At 40.1% G+C, this 22,718-nt stretch overlaps 1 protein-coding gene across 2 annotated transcripts in view; it reads right to left on the bottom strand.

Moving 5' to 3' along the window:
* The window catches only part of maml1 (mastermind-like transcriptional coactivator 1), a 32,034-nt gene extending 14,611 nt beyond the window's left edge, over positions 1 to 17,423 (bottom strand). The window contains exons 1-2 of one of the 2 annotated variants that reach the window (XM_073486982.1): positions 17,117 to 17,423; positions 15,872 to 16,375 (exon numbers count right to left, since the gene is read on the bottom strand). In XM_073486982.1, the coding sequence (XP_073343083.1) occupies positions 15,872 to 16,201 (330 nt within the window). In that variant the 5' untranslated portion in view covers positions 16,202 to 16,375; positions 17,117 to 17,423. The remainder of the gene's footprint in view (positions 1 to 15,871; positions 16,376 to 17,116) is intronic. The other variant, XM_073486983.1, reaches the window with a different exon arrangement.
* Positions 17,424 to 22,718: the final 5,295 nt, after the last annotated feature.

The raw sequence follows: 22,718 nt of genomic DNA, 5'->3' as shown, positions 1-22,718 counted from the left end.
CTAAGCACTGGACGACGACGCCATTTCAAAAATAATAAGCGAACAACTAAATTATACAAGTTAAATATTTATCAATTGTAGGAACATGTGCTCCATCGCCTCTGCATTAGCTTGAGGCCCTGTTGTTTCTTGTTAACCCTTTCATCTGGATGAAGACGATTTACAGGCTACAGGGGTGCCATCTTATCTCCTGGCAGAGAGGATAGTGTTTCCTGGACCATAAAGACTTCAAATGAGGACAGTTTTAATTAATTTACAACTAAACTCCCATTTCTGAACTCTCTTTTCCCTTTGACCAGAACCTCCTCACACAGGTCATGTGAGTCCTGTGACAGTTCACCAGGAGGGACGAACCAATGTCATCAGAGGATGTGTTAATACAATGTCTTTACATTTGCAGATTAAGTAACACGCCTGATCACTTTCTACCTATTTCTCTCTCTGCTCCATGACTTCTGATCCACAAACATTCACAGAGTGGACATCGGACACCTTCTGACGTGTTTTTCTATGCTGTTACTCTGTCTTCTTTAAATTTATGACACATCTGGATGCTATCTGCTCACATTCCATTCAAATGGCCTCTGTATTCTTCCAGATTTCAGACCATGTCTAATTAACCATTAAGTCAGTATCTCACAATCTTATTTCTAACATATTAAGAAACAGTAAGAGAAGCTCATAAAACTGATCTTTCTCCCGTTTCTCTACGATTAAGATTGACTGAGATCAAATTTTAATGTTTAATCTGTACTGTGTTCGGTGGAACCACAGCACCTCCTGATGGTGAGTCCTGATACAGTTGGACGAGAAATATTCTGTTTAATATGTTCATGGTTATAACCAGTAAATGACTCTGATATGTCTTTGTTTTAACAAGTATTAAGCTGAATATGTATAATTAATGTTTAATCACGTCATAATCCTTGTCATGATAGACAAAGTACATCTATTGAGCCATGGTGAGAAACTGAGAAGGTGAAGCACGGTTTAGTTCAGTGAGTTTCTGTGAATCTTAACACCTCCACTAAATCTTGGAGATAAAAGCCGGTAAGCCCCGCCTAGACACGCCTCGATTTGCGAATAATAAAACGGAGAGATCACGTCTCTCGAGTCAGTTTAGTTTTTTGTTTAGTTTTGTTTTTGTTTTGTTTTTAAAAAGTTTTGTTTAAGTTTTTCTTTTGTAACTTATTTTGAAGCTCTTTACTTTACTTTGAAACACGCTCCAAGACAGCGATCTCATCAGAAGTGCTCACGCGTTGATTTTTCTCACTTTATATTTTTCGCAGTATTGATTAGCTTCTTTTATTAAGTTTGTACCAGAACGAAGTTCTGTTTTAATTTGTTTTATACAGTTAAGTATCGTAACCTGCTTTTGAAGAAGTGAACTTAATTTAGATTATCTTGCATTAACTAACAACGGAAGATCCGCCTGATCAACGTATCGTCCTCAGTTATTTTATTCAAGAAGTTAGATTTAGTTTATAAAGTCAGAGCCTGAAAACCACTCGAAGAAACGAAGAAGAACATCTTTATCACAATCATCATCACGACACAGCAACTTGCTGTGTCCGAGACCGTGCAAGCGGTTTCCAACGAAAGACAGACTCTTTGACAAGCCCCCAGCGCTCGCTAGCGGTACCATCCCGCTGGGCATTGAGCCAAGATCTGCACCGGATCGGTACGGGACCAGCTGCCCTCTTCCTAAGACAACGGACCGAGGTGCCCAACCGACTGATACCGGACGAGCTGACCCCGGCCATCGGACCGCCAGCTAGAGTCGCAAATCACCCGAGGGAATCCGCTGCCGCGGCCCCGCAACTCGGCTGAGAAAGTAGGCTCTCCATCACTCACAACAGCTGGATTCACACATGATACATGAGATGGTATATGGCTCTGGTTCTAATCTTTTAGCTTAAGAGAAATTCGGTTAGGGTCTCGTTAGTATTAAAAATTACTACCGTAATATTTAAATGCTTCAACCTAACCCATAATCTCACCATCAGCCCATATTCCACTAATAACCCATGACCTAGTTATTTCACATTTCCTGTTACCTGTGTTATTCATTTAAATTGCCATTTCATTTATTCAACCTGAATTATTTAGTCAATAAACATATTTAACCGCATGTCGTTGTCTGTGCAGGTTTGTTTTTAATGTGGAGAACCGATGGATATGTGTAGAATCTCACTGCTTCATATATGAGATGAATAAATTGATCTGAAATTGATTAGAATTGATACAAGTTAAACTTGTCCAGTCGAATTTGATTAATTACCTCCGGATTATTCAAATAGACCAAATAACGGAGGTGGTGCCCCATTAACGAGTGTTTATTATTAGTGTATCTCCTACACAATTCTACTTGACATCATTTTGTTGCAAGTTTTTCAAAGTTTATTCTGCTAAATTGTAAAAATAAAATCTGTTATTATCCATTAGTGTCTGATTTATGACCCTGGTTAATTCCTCAGACTACGAATAACGAGCTGCAAATAACAAGTATTTTCATTATCAATGAAGTCTAACTACAACAGTTGCTCCATCGCCTTCAAATATCTTATTTTGTCAGAAAACCCAAAGATGTTTAATTTACAACGATATGAAACAAAGAATAACAGCAAATCCTCACATTTAAGAAGTTAAAACTAGAGGCTGTTTGCCATTTCAGCTCAAATAACGACCAATGATTAATTGATGGCATGTTAATCTGCTTATTTTAGTTCTAAACTGCGAGAAACAATTCCAGTTGTAGTTCACAATGTCTGAATTTAGATACTTACATCATGAAATGAGGTTATTTGAGAATACTGAGTAACAAACACAGCTGTTGAATTATGACAGAATCTCTATTTCAGTGTGTGTAGGGACAGTTTTCAGGCTGTAGGAGGCGCTGCAGCTGAATAGACAGAGTAATACAAGTTGGAGTAAAAACCTTCCTGGCGTCTGTGCTGCAGCCGTTAATAGAATCAGCTGCAGGCGGTCCGGCCGGCTTACATAATGCAGATAACAAAGAGCTTCCTCAGAGCAGGCAGCTCATCCCTCCAACATCTGAGGGGAACATTCACAACTTACTCCACATCAGCTGACACTCACATGGTTTCACTATCACATATTCTCCACACATGCAGTCTCAACCCAAGAAGACTCAACAGGTGGATCCAGGTGACGCTCTCGCTGATGTTTACATTCAGTTTGACCTTTTCGGTCAGTTCACAGCTACATTAACCAGCATCTGAATGACCACAGTGATCAGATGTCACTTCCTGAACTATATGAAATCAACCCGTCCATCAGTGGGACAAACAGACTCCATGTTTTTACACAAATAAAGAAAGAAGTTCATGTAGAACATCTGCTGAATTTACAAGAAGGAACAAATAATGAAGAATTAGTCAGAGACAGCATTTCACAAAGTTCATAAAGTGTCTCCTAACTCAACAACTCACTAAACTGAGACATTTGTTAAGGGAGTCTGGGGACTTTCTCCACAGGGACAAAGAAGTAGCCTATATTGGTTACTGTTTAGTGTATTTGTAAAATGTGACATGTTTAGCATCAATAAAGTGTAAATGGTGAAATCAGTGTAAACAGTGTGTTCAAACAGCTGCTAAATGTTGGCAGGTAAGACTTTAGCACTTTAGACACAGAAGCAGACAGGCTGGTACAGCCATGCTGCCACAAACTGACACTTTTTACAAGGAGACAAACAACTTCATGTTTTTATTTAATGCTGAATTTACAAAAAGGAGACATTTGTAAAAAGTTTGTTAAGTTTCTCCTCATGTAACAACGCTTAAAATCAGACGATTTGTTAAGGGAGTCTGGTGATGTTGTGGTTACTGCTCACCACCTCTGAATGTGGTCTGGCTGATTGGATCTCAAATGGGGCCATCACACCTGTACGTCGAGCTGTCCACCTGTAATCGATCACTCCGGACGGATGTAAATACCAGGTCTGACCCCATTCAGACCTGGTATTTACATCCGTCCGGAGTGATCCGAACACAGCACTGCTAAATGCTAACATCATGCTAACATGATCACAATGCCAAAGCCAACAGGCAAATGTTTAGCAGATATGTTTTTCACCATCTTAGTTTTGCATGCAAACATTAGCTAATTAGCAGTAAACAAAGTTCAGCTGCAGCTGATGTGAATGTCTTTAGTTCTGCAGGTAATAAACTACAGTATTGAACACATTAACATGTTGACCTGATGGTGGCGCTAGATGAAAAGTATAATTCATATGAAAAATAATTAATCCTGAGGGGAAACATGAATATCTGAACCACATTTCATCACAATCCATCACAGAGTTGTTGACATATTTTAGTCTAGAACAAAGTGCTTACTGATAAGTGTGTCTGAAAACTTTTAACAACTGAAACTAATCAAACATCCATATACGACCAGCTGATTCTAAATTTATTTGATGCATGAAATAAATTAATAAAGTTCAAATAAAAATAACTGATGGATTAAAATATTAACAACCCTCCTGCCTGTGGAACGGGCCGTTACTGTGAAAGAGAATGTGTCCTCAGACAACCAACCTGATTATTACAAGTTAGTTAGAATTCAGTCTAAAAACCTGATCAGGGTCCTGACATCTCTGAGAAAGACATCAGAGGTGAACAAGATAAAAGTCTGTCCAGGTTTCAGCCTCATGAGCAGAGTGGCGTCACGGTGTGGAGAACCGTGACGTCTTCTACAAAACATGCTGAGAATTTCCTGATCAGCCTCGCTGGTGCCAAAACGGCAGAATCAAAACATTTGGACAGAATAGTTGGCCAGTAGCTCGTCGATTCTGGCCAGTAATTCTGGAAGCAGCAAGAAACTGTTTGGATTATAAACTACAGGAAACTTTAACTGTACGCAGACAGAACCAGACCTGAACAGGGCCAAATTGGAGCTTAACCCACAGTACATAGACAGAAAGAAGAGGATCAGACCTCTGTTCAATCTATCTGAAATAATCAAAAGATGTTTTAAATCATGATATAGATATTTTGAGCAACAGAAATGTATTTTTTTCTTCCTTTCATGTACTTTACAGCAGTTTCACCCTCATATTGACTTAATTTTGTCCCCCTAAAAGGTCAGGACATGAAAACATTGTGGTCCTGTTATTGACATGTTATTACCAACATGATTATTCTTCTTTCTATGATAGTTCTGTTCAATTCCAGAGTCAGTGGCAACATTTACAACCTGGTAGTGATCATAACAGTGCCACTGGGTGAGTTTTTTCCCCTTAGAAAACAATAAAGTGAAGCTGAATACGGTCCAGGTAAAAGATTTAACAGATTTAATGGGACAATGGCTACAGAAACAAATGTTAAGTCTGGTCTAACAATTGTTCAACAATCAGAGTTGTACTGTGTGTTTCAAACTTTTTATGGTAAATACATGGTGGGAACATGTTCAGTCCAAAATAAGGTGTTAAGTTGCTACTGACTTCATTTGGCTGATTCTGGTGCGTGTCCCTGAATGCAGCAATTAGTCAATTAATCATTTAGTCAAGTAACAGAAAACTAACAGGGCTCCAGGGTGTGAGTGACTGTTAAGTTCACACATACAGCCAAAAATCTGTAAAGCACAACTTAACATTTTAGTTGGTCACACTGGTGCGCCTGATATTCAGCAGGTTTGATTACAAAATCATTAAAAATATATTTTTAAAACACAAACTATGTGTGGGCAGTAGCCTTTAAATGAATGTTATCCTGTAAATGTTTATATCGATTAATGTTTTTTTTTTAATAATATTTGAGATCTGACTTTGTCAAGCACTTTAAACATTAGCACTTTCTAACGTTTTTTTAATAAGGTTATCACAATTTCTTGTTGTATGTGCTGTGATTTAAATAAAGAAAACATTAATCTGCACTTCTATTCCTGTTAAAAACCATTTACATAATGTTTTAAGAAATTTAATTAAAATGTTTTACTGGGTGCTGCTAATGAAAAAGCGACGCCCACCAGAAGTTAGTCTGGAGCCCTGATTAATCTACAATGATTTAGATAATCCATTAATCAAGAAAAATGTGAATATATTCTGTTTGTTTGATATTAAACTGAATGTCTTTAGTTTCAGACTGATGGACAAAACAAAACTTTGGGAACTTCTCACAGGCGTTTTTCACTTTTTGCTGACTTTTTATAGATTGAACATTAAAAAGAGGAAATAAGTCGGGTATTCAAAGTTTTATAAACAAAAAAAAGTTTTCTATGGACTTTCATGCACATAAGATGAGTGGAAACAAAGAGCGTGGGTGGGGGGAGTTGAGGTAAAGTGACACTGATGGACAGAGAGAGAGAGAGAGAGAAAAAGAGATCGGTGAGTCTGCCCCGAGGGAAAGGAAACTCTGGTGACTCACTGAACTTCTTAAACTTGAAATACAGGTCTGACTCCACCTCCTCGTTACCACGAATACAGAGCGGGGTGGGGGTGGTCCTGCTGTAGCTACACAGTCACTGCACAGAGCACATCAGAGGCATTCTGGGTATTCAGACAGCTTCATCTGTCAGGTAACACAGGTGAACTGATACCACTGTTACTACTGAGACTGTCAGTTACTGATAACTGTGTCCCCCCACAGAAAGTTCACATGTCAGGGGTCAAAGCTCAGAGTGGGGATCAACTCAGCTCATTGGTTGGATTCCCTACATCATAGGTACATCTCAACATCTACGTTAAATCAAACAACAATCTTTTATATAACCAACAGACAATGTTTGAAATTCAATCCAACATTAGTCTAATATTCAGGAACCATTTTGAGTATTTACTCTAAAAAAAAAAAAGACTGTACAAAGTATTGAAAATGAGTAGAAGAAGTTATTTTCACTGTGATTTCTTAATAACTGGCTGGTATCCTAAAAGAACAGCTAATCAAAGAGAAGGAGGAAAACAGTTTGGGACAAAAACAAAACTACTTAATAATCAGAACTCCACAGAGTTCACCCCAGAGCGATACAAAATGTGTTTGGGAAGAACAGAAATGTTCCCTGGGATGAAAGAGGTTTTTGTATGTGTCCACTGTGTATGACTATCACTTAGCAAACAAACTAAACTTAGCGCTGACAGAAACAGAGGACGTCTTCTGTTGCTGTTACAATAGTTACCTCTCTCTTCACAGCGATGTGTCAGAGCTAGTTACAATCACTGGTTCACTACTCACGAAACACCTGAGAAAATGATAATGTGTTAAAATCTGAAGGACGCAGTAGACTCTATCGACGGGGATGCACAGTACTTTTCCCTGATAATGCTGCACTGTAAACAATAAAGCCATGTCGATGTCAGCAGGAGGAGAGCTGTTGAACACCAGCCAAGTTGAGTCTGCACATTCAGAAGACACTGAAATCTTCTGTTATGGCTAAAACAACCAAGTCTGCATATTTGACATAACAATCAAACAGTCAAATAAATAAAGTCTTCTAAATATCTTCAGAGTGACTCACACTGGAACTGCTGGTCCTCGCTTTGCCACAAAAATCCTAAATATCTGGTGAGTTTATGTCGGCTTATCAGAGTTTAACTGCAGGTTTTCAGCTGGAATATTTTGTTTCTTTCACTGAAATTCATTACTTGACTTTGCACTGAAATGGTTAACTTCTTGTCATTTACTGATTATTGATCAACCTGAGCATCTTTTTCTGTATTGTGTTCTTCAAAAAAAAATCTAAAAGGTTTTCATATCGGCTGATATCGACAACATAAACGCTGATGTATCTGTGACAGGCCAAAATCAGCCGATAACATCGACAAACTGATATATCGGCTCTAATTATTTGTGAATAGGTTTCCTTGAACAGAAAAAAGAACATAAATGAGATTTAAAGCAGTGAGGATGACAGAGGAAAAATACCAGCATCTTTCATTATTCCAACAATAAGATAAGATAACCCTGTATTAGTCCCACAACGAGGCATAATATTATCAATTTCAGGGTTTCCGCTACATGTAATTGATCGTGGCGCACCGCCACGGCAAAATAAAAGCCGCCACACCTTCAGAATGATGATTTTTTTTTTTTTTTTTTTTATGTTAAAACAATGTAAAGCAGGTTTTCCACTAGAGGTTGCACAGACTAGTCCCCTGCTCCACAATGACGTTTTGAGCTTGACGTCGACTAGTCGCTGATCATGTAACAGTAGGCTACAAGAGTAGCGGCTTGAAACAACAGCTGAGTGCGCTGAATGAAAAAAATACGAGCGCAGTCAAGCTGGATAGAACGAGCGCGTACCAGACAGGAAGTCGGGCACAGAAAAGGCGAGAGAATCCGGTCAATTTTCAAAATAAAATAAATGATGATTAAGTTTGCTTGTCCGTCTATAAGTATTTGTCAGTTGCGTCTGCACACAAGACACATCCATAGGCTACATACAGCGCTAGAGACAGACCTGTGTTTGGAAAACCGAGCAGATACAGACGGGTTGATGTTTGACCGGCGCGGAGAGAGAGAGCAGGAGAAACTGCCGCTTCCGCGGGCAGTGTGTCCGGGCTGCCGGCAATTAAAAAAAACAAAAAAAAAACTCCGCTCATATCGACAGCTTTACGTCGCGCACAACAACAACAGCAGCAACCAACCAGGAAAAACTAAAACTGTGAGTGAAACTGTGACTGAGCAGGACTGTGATGGTGACGAGGCCTGTGTGTCGTTTTCCTCCCTAATTGTTTAATGAACAGTAGCTACAGTATTTTCTTTTGCACCTGTAGGCTATATGTTACAAAAAAACAAACTGATTTACAGCTTGTTGTTTATAAAGCTGCTGTACTGTGGACTCATTTCTGTGCATGAGCTGTCAGTCAGTGAAACAGATTGTTGCAGAGCATTTCCCTCCTCCTGGGATTTTAGTTATGATGGGAAAAATATGAATGATGTCATCAGCGACTAGTCGACGATCCGGTCGCGCGCGCGCACCCCCCCCCCCCCCCCCCCCCCCCGTCGATCAGCCCACCCTCGCCGCCACTCTTTAAAAAAATCCTGGCGGAAACACTGAATTTAGTGAGTCTTCTAATGTATAAATCATTGTATAAATCTTACTAAGAAAGTCTTTATTTAATGTCTTTGATCATTTCAAGATAATCTTCTTCTGTAGGTGGATCGACCTGGAATTTACAAGTGATGGCTGTTTCTTGGCCGCTGCAATAAATAGTTTTAGGGAGTTTAGTTTCATTTCCTGTTATTCTCTGATGTGTGATTCTCTACGTATTTCCCCAAAACATTTGTATCTTTGGAAAGGTCCACAAAGCGTAGTACTGATTTTCTTCCACAGCTTCTCCAACGTGTGGTCTATCAATGTGAGATATGTTTTTAATTTGGGGGAATTAAAACAATTTTCAGACAGAATATTGGTGTGCTCTACAGAGACACCTTAACTTCATTATTATAAGTATGAAAGACTATAAAAACAGGATTAAGAACTATTCTGCCACTGAATTCACATGTCCTGTTACTCAACACTGGTAAATGCATTGTATTGATGTAATTTGCTGCTTGTTTTTAATTCCTTGTAAAAGGGATTTTGAATCTCAGAAGGCGAAATCTTTGGGAAAAATAAGGTTAAACAAAATAAATAAAACCAATAAATTCAGTCCACTGATGAGAACAGGAAGTAGAGAAGATCATTTTGCACGTGTTCCCACTGTTGACTGGTTATTGTGTCATTTAAGTGTCCCGTCTGTAGATTGTGGTAGCAGAGATTGTTTTTACTTTCCAGTATTGATACCAGCATCGGTCTCTAAACTCTGATATTAGGCTACAGTATCGTTTGTTTAATCAGTATTTGCTGTTAACATCTGCAGTTTAGCTTTTTGACCTCCAGTAAGTGACATCATTACTTAGAGAAACCAATCACAGCTTTTCAGAGAGGATTTAGCTCCTCCTCCTCCTCCTCCTGCTGCTGCTGTCGACATCTAGTAGAGTGAGAGCGAGGTGTTTCCTGTGTTAGCATTCAGGCCCCACACGCACGCACACGTGCACACACACACAAACACACACAAACACACAGAGTGAAGTGATGAGTCAGCTGTGAGGGGGCGGTGGGGGGTTTCTGTTCAGACTGAGTCACCTCTCAGGACTCCAGTCAGTGTTTGTCAGCCTGAGAGCAGATTCACTCTGAGAAACAAACTGACTGTAAGAGAGAAACACAGCAGCACGACTGTGACTGGTCATGTCAGATTTAATACCAGACAAAATAAACACAGAGTGACAAAACAGCAGCTTCAGAGGTCCTTTTTTAATGGAGGGATGAACATAATCTCTTTATTTTGTTGCTGTGTTCAGCTGCTCAAAGACCCCAGAGAAACTCTCACATCATCAGAACTTTCTCCATGACCAGTGGAGTGATTAAAACCTCGTCTCCACTGCCTGGTACAGCCCGGCTCGGCTCACCAGGTACTGTTTTTTGTTTTCCACGGCAGACACTTCCGCCTCCGCTGATTGCCATAGCAACACCACGTAAAACTGCTGTGACATCATTTTCAACACGACACAAACACATACAGGAACCATGGACGGTATGAAGGCGCGACTGTTGGTCAGACAAAAATCTGCTGAAACAACAGGAGAGTTTATGAAATCCTTCATCAGAGAACAGATGAGACGACTCAGCTCGCTACATGACGCGTCAAGTGAGGAATCTAGTGATGATTTTCTCTGACCAATCAGTCCTCAAAGTGTTTTCAGTGAGGTGACACCAAAAAAGGTACCAGGCACTATGAACAGTTCCGACCAACAGGACCATAAAAACTCACCAATGACCCCTGGAGCTACGGATGAATGAGGTGGATTTCTTCAGCCTACAGATAACCAAGAAGAACCTCCTTCTCCTGGTTTGTACCGATAACATAATCAATGATTTGAAAAAAAGTTCCTAACCTGTAGTTTATGCACACCTGAGGGTAAGACAGGTTCAGGTGTAGAGAGCAAAGATGGATGATTTAATATCCTACATGCTTCTTCCTCTGTGTTTATCACTAAAACATCTTATGGAAGATACAAACAGCCGACTGCTGCATCACAGTTTGTAAATGTTGTGATGGTTAAGGCAAGAATATTCAACGATACTGATAAATACCTGATTTTATTTGAATTTTCAAATCAATTTTATTTATATAGACCAATATCATGATCACATTGCCTCAGTGGGCTTGCCATATTTTCCCATTACTGGGTTGATAATTTATTGATCCCATATATATCTCACATCCCTACCTAGACCCTGATCAGCGGCCATTAGAACCTCATACAGGACCCTATAAACTACGAATAATGACATAAAAGCTTGTTAAAGACCCCCAGAACTTCCTCAGAGGCCATCAGAACCATCTTCAGGATCCTCAGTGACCATTAGAATCTCTTTAAGGACCCAAAACCTCCTCAAATGACACTAGAACCTTTTAAAAGAACCCCTAAAAACTACTCACTGACAACTAGAGCCTCTTAAATGCCCACAGAAATGCCCTAAAGGATGGCACCTTCTTAATTACCCTTAAAATCTCAAAAAGGACCTCAGAACTTCTTCAGAACACGTCCACATTAAACCGGTAGAATTTGAGAATGCATCTTTTCCATTTCAAATAAAACCAAGTCAGCTTTTCTAACACGATGACATAGAGCTGCACGATATATCGTTTGAGCATCGTCATCGCGATGTACGTGTGCGCAATAGTCACATCGCAGGGCCTGCGATGTAGGAGGCAAATGAACTCATCTAATTTCAAGGGTACCTGACACACACTGTGCATGTGGAGTGAGTCGCTTGTAACAACATTGAAAAATGAGCAATGAACAAGAGAAAATCGCCAAAAACGAAGACTTGGTGTCGACAGTGCCTTGCATCTGTTGCCACAACGAGAGGTAACAACACAACTAATTTGTTTACTTATTTTCTACTATTTACAAAACAAGGGGTTGTGGACCACTCAGGAATCTGATGTAGAGCTGTCAGATGTCAGATGTCAGTTTTTTCCAATATCGTGCAGCCCTACGATGACATCAACCGGTCCAGTGAAGGTCGGGGGCTGAGTGCCAGAACAGTTATGAAGACGACTCTAACTTTGTCTGTGATTGTTCATTTTAAATGTCAGTGCAGCTGAATACACAGTAGAGCTGTTGTCATTAACCAGAATTTATACTGATTTTGTTGGAATAAAAAAAAGGATTTTAAACACCACAGCAGCTTGAGAACGACTGCTGACTAATATGTAGTATTTATGGGCTGAAACTGAATCACTGCTGTGTGACAACAGAAACAGAAAAATGTATTTATTTAACACAACATAAAAAAACATAGTGATCACTGAGAGCAGGTAGTGTAACTAACTGCTCACTCACACGCGACTGTGTGGCACTAAAAGTAAAGACAACTTTCTTTTCTGTGATTTTGTATTTTTACAACCATGAAATAATGATTCCTCCTCACCAGATGATGGCTGAGATGCAGTTTACCAAATCAAAAGAGGATGAAGATTTTGTAGTTTTTCTGGTCAGGTGTTTTACTGTGGAGACTGCTCTCTACTCAAACACCTTAGAAACACTACTGTGGACACACTCGCACATAAACAGTGTTTTAAAATGTAGACGGCTTAATGCACATAAAGCCTCCGTGATCATCAGATCATCCTGAACCAGAACATCTTGGTATTATTTAAAATGTCTCTCAGTAGGTCAGTTTGACAGATTGCCTGAACAAAGTGTGATTTCATGTAGAGCAGTGACTCTCTTTTTCTTTATGTTCAGCCTGTTTGGTGCCCTGAGCTGCAGTTTAAACCTCATCAATCCCACCTGTAGCCTCTCACCTGCTGTGAGCCATCAGATGGACTCTTTTACACTCCTCTGTTTTCTAACAGCTGAGTATCTGCTAACACACACACACACACACACACACACACACACACACACACACTCCTGCATGTGTCAGTCAAACTGGACACATACAGGACCTACAGTGGAGTAAACCTTCAAACCAAACTGAGAAACCACCGACTCTACTCGTCAACCTTTTATATTTAAAATACAGTCAGTTTCAATAAATTCTAATATCAGCCGATACATTTTATAATGATGGCTTAAATGCGGTTGTCAAACACTTGTGACAAAGATAAATATATTTTACAGTTTAACAATCCAAAATGACATCGCTGCACTGACACAGTAAGCTTCATTGGAAATTTAATAAACTTTTGGTTTTATCAGGTCTAAATTTCATATCAGTGCACATCAGACAAAATATACACTGATACTGAAATATCTGTGATGAGCCATCATCAGCTGATGACATCAGCCAACCGATATATATCGATGGGCTCTAATTTAAAACAAGAGATACACTTGTGTAGTACAAGTATCACTCCTTGCTGAAGTTTTGGATGCAGAAATTAAGTATATTTGTATCAAAATGCTTGACATTTACTTTAAGAAATAAGAACTGTGTGTAACTACAACATGACAAAGAGCCAGACTAGAAGCACATTTCAACAGTCTGAGCAACTGTAAGAAAAGCCAGAGTCAAACAGTTTATGGGACAAAGAAGAGTCACAAACTGTAACACAATAATCTGATTCCTGCAAATATTTGATGTTTTTATCTAATAAATTAGTTTTCTTCTATTATTTAGAAAAGAACGGTTTTAATAAAGTTTATTACCATTATTAAACCATCAACTGACTAAATAAGCAGATCAGTTAACTGAATAATTGTTAGGGAAATAAACACCAAAACTAAAAAGGTAAAGCAGTCAAAGGTCAGGGAATATTGTGTCTTGCTCATGGACACTTCAGCAGGATGAAAGGTTTGAACCAAACCAGTCTGTGTCTATTACAGAACCACAACCAGAACCACAAGCAAGGCTGAAGGGAAACACACACGTCACATGACCAGACAGACACATAACAACACTTCCTCTGTCAATCACACACACACACACACACACACATAGACAGCAGTGGTTTCAACTGTGTAGGGGGCTTCTCTGATCAGCAGCTTCAGCACATCAGTGATCAATCAGTGTGATCGGCTCTGATTAACAAACACAGGAGCTGTCTGAGCTCAGAGAAACACTTCAGACAGCAGACAAATAAGATCTGTGTCAAATATCTGACGGTACAGCGTCTGTCACACTGTGGGTCGGACTTCAGACGTCACCGACATGTTTATCAGTTTCAGAGGAAATCATTAGGACGTATGTCTGAATACTAACTGCTGATTTTAGGTCTGTTCATTAACATAATAAAAAACCTTCATAACAAACAGTCACAGCATTTCATTTTCTTATGTTAACAGCTCAGCCACGCCACAAACTGACAGATTAGATTCCTTCACACGCCTTTAGCCATATTCAGATGTATTTTAGATAACAGTCTTATCGATAATGCCTTAATTTTGCTTTGATTATTTACAGTCCATCTGTGGTGATGGTTCACACTCCTCAGGTATTAAATAAACATGTTGGTCAGTGTTTAATTAACCTATTAAGACTCAACACCTTATCATTCTCTACTGATTTTGCTCCAAGACAACAACAAACAAATAATCAACAACACATGGCTGCATGAGATGAAGGAAATACATCTAATACACTCAGTTGCCAATTTATTGAGCACATCTAGCTCAAACTAACACCTCGAATACAACAGCCCTGGAGGAAATCCTGAAACTGTTGAAGACAGGTGTTTGGAGGAAGTTTGTTCGGCTGTAAACTCATTTTCATTGTTGGATAACCTGTCATTTCAATGTGTCCACTACTTTGGTTTATCACCAAATACCTACAGAACTAATGACATTCACATCAGCCTCAGCTGGACATGCTAAACTAAGATAGTGAATATATTAAAAGGTGCAATATGTAAGAATTGGTTGAAATTTTTTTTTTTTTAAATCTAATTATCAATAGAATGGCAGTTCTCACAATATCGACTGAAGTTAGCATGCTAAGCAGCTAACCCTGTCCTGTCACGGTCTAAACCTCCTGTGCTTGTGGTGTAAACACAAACACTCCCCCAATTCTTCGAACTCCCAGTCTGGAGTGCTAGCTGCACAGCTAACTGGGCTAACTAGCTAGCAGCAGCTAGTTAGCTAGCAGCAGCTAGTTAGCACCTATTTGTTGTGAATTTGACAGGTGGCAAAATCTTACATACTGCACCTTTAAACATTATACCTGCTAAACATCAGCATGGGCTGCACATAATCATTTTTCATTGTTGATTAATGTGCCGATTATCTTCTTGATTTATCAGATATTTGTTTGGTCTATAAAATGTCAGGAAATTTTGAAAAAATGTTCATCAGTGTCTCCCAAAGCCCAAAATAACGTCTTCAAATGTCTTGTGGGAGGAAACCAGAAAATACATAATATATATGACAATATTCTTAATAAATTACCCAAACCAATTTAATATACGAGCTGACAACTGATTAATCACTGCAGCTCTTGCAGTGTTTTGCAGAGACGTTTCTAACATGTAGTAATGTTTGTAACAGACCTTCAGGAGACTACAATCAACAACCAGTGTAAACCAGCTGAAGTCTTGTTGGACACAGCACATTTTGCTGGTGTTGTTGCACAAGTTAAATTAGGATGGATTGGTCCCCAGTACCCTCCACTAATGTCCTGCTACTTATAGCACAGCACACAATCTATCTGCAGCACCATCATCATCATGAGAAACACTTTGTGTTTGTTCTGTACTGTGATTCATACAGCCGATAAATCAGTCTGGATCCAGTCTGTAAATGCCAAATATCTGATACAGCCTGTCCCTCTGACCGCTGCCTGCAGCCCCTCCAGCTGTCCCCCTGTTTCCTCCAGCAGCCTGCCGTGTGTTTGTGTCAGCCTGTGTCCAGTGCTCACTCACCGCTATCAGGGTGCTGTTCCGGCTCTGCTCTGCCGCCGTCCCTCCGCTGTCCCCGTGCTCCGCGCTGCCGCCGCCGCCGCCCGGCGCTCTCTGGCCGGACTGATCTCCGCTGGGCTGGGGCTGCCGGTGCTTGTTGGACCGCTTGGCTTTGGCCTGCAGGCAGCGCTGGTGCAGGGCGAAGGTCTGCTGCCTCTCCAGCTCCAGTCGCTCCAGCGTCGCGTTCTCGTAGCGGCTCTCGCAGCTGTTGTGATGCTGCCGGAAGAGCTCGATCCTCCGGCGGAGCCTCTCCATCACCGCGCTGTGTCGCGGTGTAACAAAATCCGCCATCATCAATAAAGACTTGTAGTAAACTCCAGGCTCAGGTTTCGTCCATAAAATGCTGAATTTGGCTCTTTTTCACTCTGGGCGTCTATACACCCCCCTTGCCCTTTACAAAGACTCCTGTGCTGGCTCCATGGAGGCGACCTTTGTCTTGCTAATGGCCTTCAGTCACAGCGGCACTCACTGCCGAAGAGGAAAATTAAGGTTTTTGGGTGCAATACCATTCAGCCTCCTGAATTTACCCGTTTAAACCCGAGTGTGTACTATGAACCTCACTATATACACCAGCTCATTTAAGTTGCTGTGTAAAGCAGAGCTGCTGGAGTCTTGCTAGAGCCACATTCCGCCTGGTTTAACCCCAAAAACACAAACCTCTCATTTATCCCTGTGGTCGGAGAACAAACCAGCCCGCTACTTTCTGAACAAACCCTAATAATTCACTCTACATTCCCACTTCAACCAGTGAACAGTGTGCTGCTCTCTCGCTACCAAACTCACTCCCGTTGAGCTAAGTTAAGTTAGCACATTCCTCCACTCAAAATCAAAGTTGGAGCGTCGAAAATTCCTTATAAAATTATCTGAGCTGCCATTAAAATTAGGTTGTTTGGAGCTAGCTCGCGTTAGCTTCTCACTTCACCTCCATTTATTTGTAAACGATAACGTTAGAGTGAATGTGGGCATCATAACGGGTCTGCAACTTGTCTGAAACTTTATTTTGCTCAAGTATTAGTAGTTAGCTTGGTTAGCGGGACGAGAGCTAACAGGCTAGCGCTGGCTAACAACTTGGCTTCTTCACAAACTTGGCAGCTATTCCTCAGTTAATAAACACGTTAATCCATCTAACACTACAGCTCCATACACCACAAAACAAACGACAAGACTTTCCAGACAATTTAGGCATAGTAAGGTTTTAAAATCACTTACTGTTTAAGTGTTGCTGTCCGCTCTTCCTACAGCATCTGTCTAGCAAACAGCTGATCCTCCGCCTCCTTGCAGCCGTTAGCCGCTAGCTGCTAGCGCTATGTTTTGGGCAGACAGGCTAACGAGAGCTCGGGCTAGCTGGCTGGCAACCTAGCTAGGTGGCTAGCCTGAAACATTTAAATAAAGCATCATACTTTTAATTTATTTCTGCCGCGGTGCTGGCGCGGATAATCCTCCCCTCGGCCGAGCCCGACTCGGGATGAGTAAGGTTTAAAGAGCGGGGAACGGATTCGTCAGTTAGATCGGGCTAACTCTGTCCCTCTGTGCTGTTTCTATTGTTTTCCAGCGGACAGGCAGGTCCACGCCGCCATCTTGGAAACTTTCTCTTTTTTTCCATCAGCGACAGGAGGAATGTTCCTGCTCCCGCCTCACCGGTGACTGACAGCGGAGACAGCCAATAGGGAGCGAGGAGTGAGGAAAACCTGGTCATTCAGCAACAGCTATGTTCAGCAGAGTCATGAGAAATCAGAGAGAAGTCATGAACAACTGATGAGAGTGAAATACAGAGCTGGTGATCAATAACTGATCAGACTACAGTAAAGAGATGGTGATCAGAAGAGAATCAGTGCCGTCAATCATGACGAAAGTCCCGCCCACTTCCGGGTTAGCTTCTGCTCCAGTAGGTCTCAGTTCTGTTGTTTTTACATGGTATCCTTTCTTTGATTAACATGATTACTGAGACTTTCTACTCATATTAACAATTACAGAGTAATTAAAAGAGCTTTCTGCAAGTAGAAGAAAACAAATGAGAAGGTAGAAAAATTAAAATGCTCATGTGAAATCAAAACTCTGATCTATGGAGGCAAAATTATTACTTTTAACACACCAAAATAAATTTTCCAAGGTGCAGCCCTGCCCCCAGTCAAGATGAAACCATTAAAAGTCAGAATTATGAGATACTAAGACAAAATTGTGTGCGACTTAAAGTTTTAACTTTGAGTAAAAACACAATTTCCAGTAACAATTTTGTGATAATTTGAATTTTGACATCAAAAGTTTCTTTCGGTTTGACTGAGTGATTTTTCAAATAATGGCACCAGATAAAAATAATTGATTTGAGGCATTGTAAAAAAATATTTATTAAAGCTGCACTATGTAGTTTGGGAGAAGAAATTCAAACTCAGAATTTTAATATATACAACCGTTAATGAGGTCATAATACAAACTCAGAAATATGTATTTTTCAAGCTGTTCTCAGAGGAAAATAAGGTCCCAGAATACTGTTTGAAGCTAGAAAGGTGGCAGGGTCCGCCACATATAAACAAAGTAAAACTCCTTTGAGGTCAGTTTGTTTATTCAGTGTGTTCAGTCATGAAAACAAAGAGAGTTTGTTTATTTAGTTTGTTTAGGCAGAAAAAAATCAGCCAATGAGGATCTTTCTCTGCTCATTAACATTTCATCAACAAAATTACATAATGCACCTTTAATTCAAACAAACCACGAGAACTGTTTTCTGGCAGAGATGAGCTTCCATAATATCTGCAGCTGTACTGTGGATAGTATAACTCAACACATCTGTACAGTGATTAATGTGTGTGAATAAAATGATCAGCTGAGTTCTCACTGATCATGTGATCAACAAAAATAACATGAACATTTTCAAATGAGCAGTTTTAGATCAGAAAACATACAGAAATATATATTTTTAGTAAGTACATTGAAAAGACATTTCAACTAATTGTTTCCTTTATCTGATGACATTTCAAAGGGTAATTTAGCTCTTTCACTATTTCACTATATTTATCGGACAGCTCGACTTACTTGAGGACTTTTTAAGACCAAACATATGACCATTTTATAAAATATGACACATTTCTGTATATTAAACTATCCAGCAGTATTTTAACTAGTTAAAATGTTTTCCCTCATCATCTGAGACATTAAAATGTTGCTTATCTGTTAAAACACGAGTAATAATATTCCAATAATATATCTATAATATCTCTGTGAAGGACCATCCGGCAGGTCCTGTTTACTTTAATGCTTTAACTAAATTTTGCTTGTTATTTCTATTCCTGTAAGAGTATTTTTACTTTGATGAAACATCTAAATATCTGATTACTTAAACCTCTGTCTTTCTGATAAAGGAGCAGTCTAGTTTTGTTGATGAAATGTTAATGAGCAGAGAAAGATCCTCATTGACTGATTCTGCATAAACAAACTAAATAAACAAACTCTTTTTGTTTTCATGACTGAATAAACAAACTGACCTTAAAGGACAACACAATTTATACTGTTTTACTGTGTTTATATGTGGCGGACCCTGCCACCTTTCTAGCTTCCAACAGTGTTGTGGGACCTTATTTTCCTCTGAGAACAGCTGGTTTATTCACTGATGGAAATGTTTGTATTATTAGCTCATTAATATTATAAATATTAAAACGAGTTTGAATTTCTTCTACAGAACTACATAAAGCTCCTTTAAAGCATCACTAATACAATTCCAACAATATATATAATATCTCTGAAAAGGACCATTTCCTTTCATAGCTGAAGTAATTTCTGCTCGAAACTTTTTCTTGTATAAGAGTATTTAAACAGAGTGACATTGTTGAGTGTTTAAACCAGTCTTTTGCAAAAAGCCCTTTAAAAACATTTTCACACAAAGTCTAAATGTCTGAACCAGCTCAGTAAGAACATAAAGCCAGTGTTTAAAAATCCACATCACCTGTAGTGGTTCACTTTAAACAACAATGAATCTGAGACATTAAAAACAGTCGCTCAGTTTCCATTTGGCCTTTTTTATTCATCAAAACAAATGTTGACTGCTCGTCCACACACACGTCAGGCTCCATCATCACAGTATTTCTATTCAAAGCTGGACCTTCCTGTGGTGTGTCAGCAGGTCCATCTCTCTACAGAGTGTGTACATCAGAAACAGGCTGGGCCAACAGTTTAGTTTAGTTCAAACACATTTTCAACAAAATAAAAAGTACAGAGTTACAGAGTCATGTAAAGTTTCACCAGCAGATACAGTGTTCAGTCTACAGTCTGTTAGCTAGGCAGCTTCAGCCGGACGCGACCGGAGGAAACAAGAAAAATCTGAGGCTAAAAAAGAAAAAGGAGGGAGACGAAGAGAACGGCTGAAACGTACATTCTCGACAGGAATGTCACGCTGCTGCTGCTGCTGCTGGAGGCGATTTGTCCTAAAGTATCATAAACTGACACTTTAACTTTAGAGACGACACAGGAGAAAATAAAGACTAAAAGCAGCAGAGCTTACAGCCAAAACCTAACTAGCTCTTGTTTACTCTAAAGGGAGGAGGAAAATAAAGGTTAAAGGTCACCTGACATGGAAGCAAGGCCCAAAATCTGATCTCACAACAGCCAGAGATACAAACACATCATCAGCTCTGGCTTCACACCCGCCCACCATTTACTAGTCGACCGCCTGCCAAAAGCTTGCTCATGATTGGTGGGAATCCTGAATTAAATGGACAGAAAACAGACGTCTGACAGAAGAAGTTTAGTCGTTTAACCGTCTGGAACACAGAACACGGACAGAACAGACACATCGACAGTCACCTCATGGACACAAGACGGGACAAATGTTTGTCTTCTTCACACGTTCAGATTCACAACAACAGTTTTACTTCAGAGCTCTCTGAACTGTACACGCTCCATCAGCCACATCATCATCTGGTTTCCTCATAATCCTTTTAGATGAGAACATGATCGGTAAAAAAAGAACACAGAACTGATAAATTGGCATCTTTACAGGAAAAGTTCATGGAGTTATTTCATGAAATCCTTGTGAGAATTTCACCACCAGCGGAGAGAAAACTGGATATTTCGTCCTGATGGTGCCGTGAGAGGAAAGGTCAGCAGGTCACTAACCAAAATCTGGTTGTTGAGATATTTTGCTCAGGATTCAAGTGTTCGGACAGACAGAGTGAATTCTGATGACAACAAAGCTACTTTAAAAAGGAGCAATATGTAAGATTTTGAGTTAAAAACATGTGTAGCATGCTGACGAGCTAGCTCCGGTGCTCTGAGCTCCCACTCCTGAGCTAACGGCAGCTACAGTTAGCATCAGTTAGCTGTATAATTCTTACATACTGCACCTTTAAGTTATCATCCTTTAGATAGTAGCTCTGGTTGGTTTTGGCGACACCTGGTGGTAACGAAATGACTGACAGTGTGTTTACTCTGGCATTAGTTCATGATGCTAATTAATGTATAAAAATGTAACGATCGCAGAATAAAAAACAGTAACAGACAGAATCAAAGTTGGGTTTGATATGTTGAGAATGTTGAAGGTTAAAACATTAAATGTCTGAACTGACAGTTTCATCTACGAGCCTTTCTCTGGAGTTTGTTCAGCTGTCGTCACACGACCCAACGTCTGTCATGGATGAAGAGCGAGCTCTGGAGAAAAGCTGGTAAGTGAAACATGAGTTGAGATTATTTTGTCAAAGATTATAAATCAACTTTCACGCTCAAGTGCCGTTTCTTTTAAATATGGGGCTAAACTCCAACATGGCTTCATGCAGGAGAGCGTCTGTGATTGGTGGAGGTGTTGTGGTGCCGCAGGTGGACAGGTGAGAGAGTAAGCGCCTGAGTTTTTCCCTTAGTGCCTTTTTCTTTTCATATGGGGTTGATGAAAGAGAGACTGGATGTCTGTCCACCTGCTGACATGGTGATTTTAACTTGCCTGGGAGGCTAAACCCCGGGACAAAGATTCTGAAAATAAACTCGGATTGGACGGGAAGAAGTAAGCAGTGATACACGCTGCTGGAATGTTTGTTTGGACTGAAATCTCAAAAAGAAAAAAAGTCTGAATCATGAGACTAAAACAGGTTTCTGGTGTCAGAAGCTCATCTGCTGCCTGTAACCATCATCATGCTGACTCAACACTTCTGAGAAACGCTTAGTGCGCAGAGCTGGTCCGACAGCATCCACCTCAGTTCCAGGTAACATCACCTGTCACTCACCTTTACCAGCTCTGACACCTTCTCTCCAACCATTTCAGGCTCTGTGGTTCTGAGCTGGGTGACCTCTGACCTTTCCCCGCTGCCATCAGGAGAATAAAACAGTTGAAATACCGAGGAGACTCGTTCAGGGGACAAACCATGAGCTTTAGAACAACTAAATGACAAGAAATAAGACATGCAAAAGTAAAAGTTGTGTCCGTTGGAGTGTTCCCGTTAGCATTTTTTAAATATTAGCATGTTGCTAAGTTGTGGGTGACTTTAGGATGCCAGCTAGCTCATGTGTCACATCTAGAAAGGCTAACATGCCGACTGTTGGTAGGGGAATTAGCTTTTAGCAGGCTATTTAGCTAGGAAGTTACATTAGTTGTTGGCTTTTAGTAGCCTGCTGTTTGTCCATGCAGGATGATAGTAGGCTACTTTATATTGTAGTGCAAGTAGGCATCATGAGCTAATTAGCAGGCTAGAAGACCAATTGGAAACACTTTTGGTCGGCTACTTCTGACCATTCCAGACGCACAGAAGGCTAATGATTCAACTGTTAGCAGGTGAATTTGACTAACAAGCTAGTTGCTAGCCTAGCAAACAAGACAGTTAATCACAATATTTGCAGG

The sequence above is a fragment of the Pagrus major genome, chromosome 18 (assembly GCF_040436345.1).
Source record: "Pagrus major chromosome 18, Pma_NU_1.0".
Taxonomy (NCBI): Eukaryota; Metazoa; Chordata; class Actinopteri; order Spariformes; family Sparidae; genus Pagrus; species Pagrus major.
This window is presented reverse-complemented; position numbering and strand designations above follow the sequence as displayed.